Genomic DNA, 8,286 nt, shown 5'->3' with positions numbered 1-8,286 from the left:
AGCGGAGTGGTAAGTGATGGGGCAAGAGAGAATTTTATCACGTTTTTCTTATTACATTTTGATAGCCTTTACAATTTGTATCACTTATGTAACAAAACAAACTCAAGTAAAACTGAGAGAATAAAGCTCTGAACCTATGAGTGCTTCCCTAAGTCTTTACACTATGAATGTAGTAATGCGGCCACTAGTCGAGGGTGGTAGGACAGGCGGAGACTCGGTAATATACTCCTGGCCACGCCCACTCTGCCTTGCCAGTCGCTTCTCACGTGTGCCCCTGGAAGACTCTTCCTTAACGCATGCGTAGTTACCTTAGTTTTCGTCGCCTCTGAGGGGCGCCCCGCGACTTTGGATTTGACCCCGTCGGGCTACCGTCGCGGTGACCGGAACGGCACTAAAGGTTTGCTTCCGGGCGTTTCTTTTGCTTCCCCTTCCCTCCTTCACGCTTTCTCCCCTCCCCCTCCTCCCTTATCCCTTCGCTTTCGCTCTTTTCCGTCGAGGCTGACCCATGAGTTGTGAGTCTGGGGTCTGGTTGGTGAAAAAGAGCCCTTAAAGCTGGAAGACGGGAGGTGTGGGGAATACTGTTAATTGAGTTATTTGGTGACCAAAGGCTTATCTGGGATGTTTTGTTTGTGGGAGGGGGTCGGGCGAGGGTGGGAAGGAAGTCTTCCCCAGAGGCGAACGGGGGCGGGGCTGAACTGGGTTTGCGAATGGGTAGGACGCACCCCTAGAATAGGTAGCACGGGGGTGGGCTGGTGTGTGGGCAAAGGAAAATGGAGGCGTTGAAAATTAGGTTTTGCTTTAACCGTTTGATTAAAAAAGCAGTTCACACGAATGTGTGAAGTATTTGGGTTGTGGATGTTAGGTAGCCACGTTTTATTCCCAGCTTGCTTTACTTCTCTGTACTTTGGGGGAAACCTTTTTGCGGCGAGCTTTGAATATCATAGACTTTTTAAAAAGTAAATTTCCACATGGAAGCAAAGTAATGTAAGGGGAAGAAGTGATGAAAGAGAAAACACTGAATTAGTGAGTTACAAATCAACTCCATCCCCAGGTAGAGGTTTTGTTCAAATTAGGCATAGCATACAAAGATTTATCACATTAGTTAAGGAACACGTATAGACCACAAAAATATCTTCTTCTGGATTGGTTCTCTTCAGTATCCCAAAGCATTATTTTTAAAGTTTGGTTTGTTTTGAGACAGGGTCTCGCTTTGTCACCCAAGCTGGAATGCATGGTGCGAACATAGCTCACTACAGCAGCCTCTCCTGGGCTCAAGCTATCCTCCCACCTCAGCCTCCTGAGTAGCTGGGACTAAAGGCATGCACCACCACACCTGGCTAATTTTTGTTTTTTTTTTTTGTAAAGACGAGTCTTGCCATGTTGCCCAGGCTGGTCTTGAACTCCTGCCCTCAAGCGACCTTCCTGTCTCGGCCTCTAAAAGTGCTGAGATTACAGATGAAGCCACTGTGCTAGCCCAAAACATTATTTTCAGTAGCTCCCTACTGCTTAATGAATGTTCTCCATGCCCTCTCAAACTTTTAAATCTTTTTCAGGCCTGTTAGTGTGTAGTAGAAGATAAGAACGCTTAAAATTCTCAGCATCAGATTCTGGAGAATGGGGAGGGAGAACATGGACTATTTGAATAGAATAACAGGCAGCAGAATAGGAATTAGTTTTATTAGGGAACTGAAATTCTCTATTGATTATAGTTATAAGGACTCCAGTTTAATTTGTTTTCTGTTCCATGCAGAGGACAAAAGCATGTCTTCCCTTCCTGGGTGCATTGGTTTGGATGCAGCAACAGCTACAGTGGAGTCTGAAGAGATAGCAGAGCTGCAACAGGCAGTGGTTGAGGAACTGGGTATCTCTATGGAGGAACTTCGGCATTTCATCGATGAGGAACTGGAGAAGATGGATTGTGTACAGCAGCGCAAGAAGCAGCTAGCAGAGTTAGAGACATGGGTAATACAGAAAGAATCTGAGGTGGCTCACGTTGACCAGCTATTTGATGATGCATCCAGGTGAGAACTCCATGGAAAAATAGAAGGAAATCTCTCCATTGGGAGATATTTTTAGAGAATAATTGTTCATGACCTTGTACCAAGCATTTTATTTTTATTTTATTTTTTTTTTTTTTTTTTTTTTTTTGAGGCGGAGTCTCGCTCTGTCGCCCGGACTGGAGTGCAGTGGCCAGATCTCAGCTCACTGCAAGCTCCGCCTCCCGGGTTTCCGCCATTCTCCTGCCTCAGCCTCCGAGTAGCTGGGACTACAGGCGCCGCCACCTCGCCGGCTAGTTTTTGTATTTTTAGTAGAGACGGGGTTTCACCGTATTAGCCAGGATGGTCTCGATCTCCCGACCTTGTGATCCGCCCGTCTCGGCCTCCCAAAGTGCTGGGATTACAGGCTTGAGCCACCGCGCCCGGCCTTATTTTATTTTTTGAGATGGAGTCTCGCTCTGTCACCCAGGCTGGAGTGCAGTGGAGTGGTTGCGGCTTACTACAACCTCAACCTCTCAGGTTCAAGTGATTCTCCCGCCTCACCCTCCCAAGTAGCTGGGATTACAGGCATCTGCTACCACGCCCAGCTAATTTTTTATATTTTTAGTAGAGACAGGGTTTCACCATGTTGGCCAGGCTGTGTACCAAGAATTTTATACTTTATGAAGTACAGATGTTTAGAACCTTACTCTTCCTTGAAGTTTATGGTAAAAAATCTGACCTTACAGTCAGCCATAAATATAATTTTCATCTGTCAGCAGCTAACATGATCAGCAGTAAGGGAGTCCAAGTCTTAAGTCCTTTCCCCTTCTTCCTCCTGTGTTCTGTCTTAGAACAATTGCTTCATTTCCCTAGTAAGATCATGCAGGGAGTGAGGATTGTAAAGAATTTCTGTCTTACGTAACTCTGAAGCATTAATCAGTTCCTATACCCCCAAAAGATTTGTTTCTAGTGCTCTAGTTGTCACTTAGAATACATTTTTAAAAATTTATTATTATACTTTAAGTTACAGGGTACATGTGCACAACGTGCAGGTTTGTTACATATGTATTCATGTGCCATGTTGGTGTGCTGCACCCATTAACTCATCATTGACATTAGGTATATCTCCTCATGCTATCCCTTCCCCCTCCCCCAACCCCACAACAGGCCCTGGTATGTGATGTTCCCCATCCTGTGTCCAAGTGTTCTTATTGTTCAATTCCCACCTATGAGTGAGAATATGTGGTGTTTGGTTTTCTGTCCTTGCGATAGTTTGCTCAGAATGATGGTTTCCAGCTTCATCCATGTCCCTACAAAAGACATGAACTTAACCTTTTTTATGGCTACATAGTATTCCATGGTGTATATGTGCCACCTTTTCTTAATCCAGTCTATCATTGATGGACCTTTGGTTTGGTTCCAAGTCTTTGCTATTGTGAATAGTGCTGCAATAAACATCATATGTGTGCATTTGTCTTTATAGCAGCATGATTTATAATCCTTTGGGTATATACCCAGTAATGGGATGACTGGGTCAAATGGTATTTCTAGTTCTAGATCCTTGAGGAATTGCCACACTGTCTTCCACAATGGTTGAATTAATTTGCAGTCCCACCAACAGTGTAAAACTGTGCCTGTTTCTCTGCATCCTCTCCAGCACCTGTTGTTTCCTGACTTTTTAATGATCGCCATTCTAACTGGTGTGAGATGGTATCTCATTGTGGTTTTGATTTGCATTTCTCTGATGGCCAGTGATGATGAGCGTTTTTTCATGTGTCTTTTTTGTTTGTTTGTTGTTGTTGTTGTTGTTGTTGTTTTTTCAGACAGAGACTTGCTCTGTCTCACCCAGGCTGGAGTGCTGTGGTGTGATCTCAGCTCACTGCAGCCTCTGCCTCCCGAGTTCAAGCAGCTCTCCTGTCTCAGCCTTCCAAGTAGCTGAGACTATAGGTGTGCACCACCACACCAGACTAATTTTTGTATTTTTAGTTGAGATGGGGTTTCACCATGTCAGCCAGGCTGGGGAGGTCAAATTCCTGACCTCAAGTGATCCACCTGCCTCAGCCTCCCAAATTGCTGGGATTACAGGCGTGAGCCACCACACCCGGCCAGGATAGATTTTCAGATAACAGCAAGGTAAATAATGAGGTAAGTTTGAAAGTAGTGTACTTTGGGCTTACTTTGGATTTTTGAGGAACTAGTCTGGAAACTAAACCACTATTTAAAACATTTTTCTATAGAAAAAGCATTTTAAATTCTAAACAAAGACACTTTGGAATGTGGCCCGTTTAAATTGAGGACCATATATACTTAAATATATATAAATTGTAATGGATTCTATATCTCTGATTCCTCTTCTGGCTTTGACTTTTCTGCGTGTGTTCCAATATTAGGGCAGTGACTAATTGTGAGTCTTTGGTGAAGGACTTCTACTCCAAGCTGGGACTACAATACCGGGACAGTAGCTCTGAGGACGAATCTTCCCGGCCTACAGAAATAATTGAGATTCCTGATGAAGATGATGATGTCCTCAGTATTGATTCAGGTAAGGGATGAGCTTTGGATAGGAAAATCTCAAGATTGAAATTAAAACACTGGGAGATGAGCAAATGGAAGATAATAGAAGAGAGGAGAAACCATTGTCACTAACTCCATATTTCAAACTGCCTGAGTTGGCTATTAAAAAAATGCAGCATTGTTAGTATCATAGATGTTCCCTGTGTGCTACAGCCTGATTGCATTACTTTGCTTTCCTCATTCTGTGTAACCGCTGTTTTGGGGTATTCCATCAAAGAGTGGAATTACCAGGACTTACAGTAAGTGTATGTTTTGTTGCTAGGATATAAAAAATATGGTTGGTTTTTGTGTATTGATCTTGTAGCCCACAACCTCATTAAACTCACATAGTTATAGAAGCTTTTTGTTGATTCCTTAGGATTTTCTTTTTTCTTTTTCTTTTGTTTTCTTTTCTGTTTCTTTTCTTTTTTTTTTTTTTTTTTTTTTTTTGAGACAGGGTCTCACTCTGTCGCCCAGGCTGGAGTGCAGTGGTACAATCTCAGCTCACTGCAACCTCCGCCTCCCGGATTCAAGCAGTTCTCTGCCTTGACCTCCCAACTAGCTGGGATTACAGGCGCCTCCCACCCCGCCCCACCACCACACCCAGCTAATTTTTGTATTTTTAGTAGAGTCAGGGTTTCATCATCTTGGCCAGACTGGTCTTGAACTCTTGACGTTGTGATCTACCCGCCTTGGCCTCCCAAAGTGCTAGGATTACAGGCATGAGCCACTGCACCCAGCCGATTCCTTAGGATTTCCTAAAACTAATTCATGCAAATAAAGTCTGTTTTACTTCTTCCTTTCTACCCTGGATATCTTTTCTTTTTCTTTTCTTATTGTACTCACTAAAACCTTCAGTACAGTGTTGAATATGTTTTAAGAGCAGGCCTGGCACAGTGGCTCATACCTATAATCCCACCACTTTGGGAGGTTGAGGTGGGAGGATCCCCTGATCCCGGGAATGGCCAACATAGCAAGACCTCATCTCTACTAAAAATAAAAAAAGTAGCCAGGCATGGTGGTGCACCCCAGTAATCCCAGCTACTTGGGAGGCTGAGGTGGAAGGATCTAAGTACAGGAAGTTGAGGCTGCAGTGAGCTGTGATCGTGCCACTGCACTCCAGCCTGGATGACTAAGGGAAACTCTTGTCTTCAAAAAAAAAAAGGTTTTAAGAACAGACATCCTGGCCAGGTGCGGTGGCTCATGCCTGTAATCCTGGCACTTTGGGAGGCTGAGACGGGTGGATCACGAGGTCAGGAGATTGAGACCATCCTGGCTAACATGGTGAAATCCCGTCCTTACTAAAAATACAAAAAATTAGCCGGGCGTGGTGGTGGGCACCTGTAGTCCCAGCTACTCAGGAGGCTGAGGCAGGAGAATGGTGTGAACCTGGGAGGCAGAGCTTGCGGTGAGCTGAGATTGTGCCATTGCACTCCTGCCTGGGTGACAGCGAGACTGTGTCTCAAAAAAAAAAAAAAAAGGCTAGGTGCAGTGGCTCACACCTGTAATCCCAGCACTTTGGGAGGCTGAGGCCAGTGGATCACAGGGTCAGGTTCGAGACCATCTGGCTAACATGGTGAAACCCCGTCTCTAGTAAAAATACCAAAAAAAAAAAAAAAAATTAGCCAGGCATGGTGGTGGGCACCTGTAGTCCCAGCTACTCGGGAGGCTGAGGCAGGAGAATGGTGTGAACCCAGGAGGCGGAGCTTGCAGTGAGCAGAAATCGCACCACTGCACTCCAGCCTGGGCGACAGAGCAAGACTCCATCTCAAAAAAAAAAAAAAGACATCCTTTTCTTCTTCCTGATGTTAATATGAAAGCATTTGGTTGTTAACCATTAATTATGTCAGCAGTAGGTTTTCTATAGATGCTGTTGATTAAATTTAAGGAATCCCCTTCTAATCCTAGTTTGAGAGATTTTATCGTAGCCAAATTGGATTTTGGATTTTGTCAGCTTTTTCTATATCATTCTCCTATGTTCCTTTTGTCTTTTATCATATTAAGAATGTATTACAGTAGTTGTTTTTTTGGATGTTAAACCAACCTTGCATTCCTGGAGTAAACCAGCCTTGGTCTTGAGGTATAATTCTTTTTATATGTTGCTGGATTGGATTTGCTGATTTAAAGAAAAAAAAAAATATATCTTGGCCAGATGCTGTGACTTATGCCTGTAATCCCAGAATCTTGGGAGGCTGAGTTGGGCAGATTGCTTGAGCCCAGGAGTTCAAGACCAGCCTGGGCAACATGGTGAAACCCCTTCTCTAATTTTTAAAAAAAAAGAAAAAAATTTTTTACATTTATTTCATGAGGGCTATTGGTTTATAGTTCGGTTGTAGTGTCCTTGTTTGCCTTTGGTAGCAGGGTAATCTTGGCCTTATAAATGAGTTGAGAAGTGTTCCCTCCTCTGAGCTTGTATGGAATGATATTTCTTTCTAAAGAGTTTGCTAAATTCAGTACTGAGGCCATTTTGGCCTGGACTTTTCTTTGTGGATTTTTAAAATCTTTTATTTTGGGAATAATTTTAGATTTATGGAAAAATTGAAAAAGTAATGGAGTTCCTATATATCCCTCATCTAGTATATATGTCAAAAGCAAACATTGGTATATTACTTTTATATAAACTCCAGGCTTTATTCAGCTTCTGGACTTTTTCTGTTCTATGATCTAATCCAAGATATCCCATTAAATGTATTCCAGTGTGATGTTTATTTTCTTCCTTTTATTTACAGGGTTTGATTTGTTCTTCTTTTTCTAGCCTCTCAAAGTGGAAGCTCACATTATTGATTAGACCTTTCTTCCTTTCTAACATAAGCTCTAAAGCTATTTATTTTCCCATAAGCATTGCTTTGCTGCATCTCATAAATTTTTTTCCATGCAGTGTCACTCTCAGGATATCATACATTTTTTTATGTTGTGTTTTCAGCTTCTTTCAACTTGACATTTTTAATTTTCCTTGTGGTTGTTTGATTCTAAATATTTGGGGATTTTTTTACATTTCTTTCTGTTGTTAATTTTTAATCAATTTTATTGTGTTCAGAGAATAAACTTTGTATAATTTTAGTCTTTTTGAATGAATGAATGAATGAATGAATTGATTGATTGACAAATTCTCACTCTGTTGCCCAGACTGGAGTGTGATGGCATGGTCATAGCTCACTGCAGCCTCAACCTCATGGGCTCAAGTGATCCTTCCACGTCAGCCTCCTGAGTAGCTGGAACTACAAGTGCATGCCACCACGCCCAACTAACTTTTTTTTTTGTAGTAGAAATAAGGTCTCACTATGTTGCCCAGGCCGGTCTCGAACTCCTGAGCTCAGGCAGTCCTCCTGCCTTGGCCTCCCAAGGTGCTGCGATTATAGACCTGAGCCACCATGCCTGGCCTGTTTCGTTGTTTTTTTTTTTTTTTTTTTTCTTTTTAAGACAGAGTCTCGCTCCATTGCCTGGGCTGGAGTACAGTGGCATGATCTTACTGCAACTTCTGCTCACTGCAACCTTTGCCTCCCGGGTTCAAGTGATTCTCCTGCCTCAACTTCCCGAGTAGCTGGGACTACAGGCACGGGCCACCACGCCCGGCTAATTTTTGTATTTTTGGTAGAGGCAGGGTTTCTCTATGTTGGTCAGTCTTATCTCAAACAACTGACCTCAGGTGATCTGTCCACCTAAGCCTCCCAAAGTGCTGGAATTACAGGCGTGAGCCACCGTGCCTAGCCCTGTTTCTTCTTTATTGCCTTCTTTTAAGTCAAACAAACATTTT

General features: G+C 43.0%; 1 protein-coding gene across 4 annotated transcripts in view; it reads left to right on the top strand.

Annotated features, from left to right (window-relative positions):
• The first annotated feature begins 317 nt into the window (after window positions 1-317).
• The window catches only part of SETDB1 (SET domain bifurcated histone lysine methyltransferase 1), a 38,578-nt gene continuing 30,609 nt past the window's right edge, over window positions 318-8,286 (top strand). For 2 of the 4 annotated variants that reach the window (XM_033197114.1, XM_033197116.1), the window contains exons 1-3: window positions 412-566; window positions 1,751-2,021; window positions 4,370-4,521. In XM_033197114.1, the coding sequence (XP_033053005.1) occupies window positions 1,762-2,021; window positions 4,370-4,521 (412 nt within the window). In that variant the 5' untranslated portion in view covers window positions 412-566; window positions 1,751-1,761. The other 2 variants (XM_033197115.1, XM_033197117.1) reach the window with 2 other exon arrangements.

The sequence above is a fragment of the Trachypithecus francoisi genome, unplaced genomic scaffold, assembly GCF_009764315.1.
Source record: "Trachypithecus francoisi isolate TF-2019V2 unplaced genomic scaffold, Tfra_2.0 Lachesis_group5, whole genome shotgun sequence".
NCBI classification, from domain to species: Eukaryota; Metazoa; Chordata; class Mammalia; order Primates; family Cercopithecidae; genus Trachypithecus; species Trachypithecus francoisi.
The sequence above is the reverse complement of the archived record's forward strand: the minus strand, read 5'-3'. Positions and strand labels throughout refer to the sequence as shown.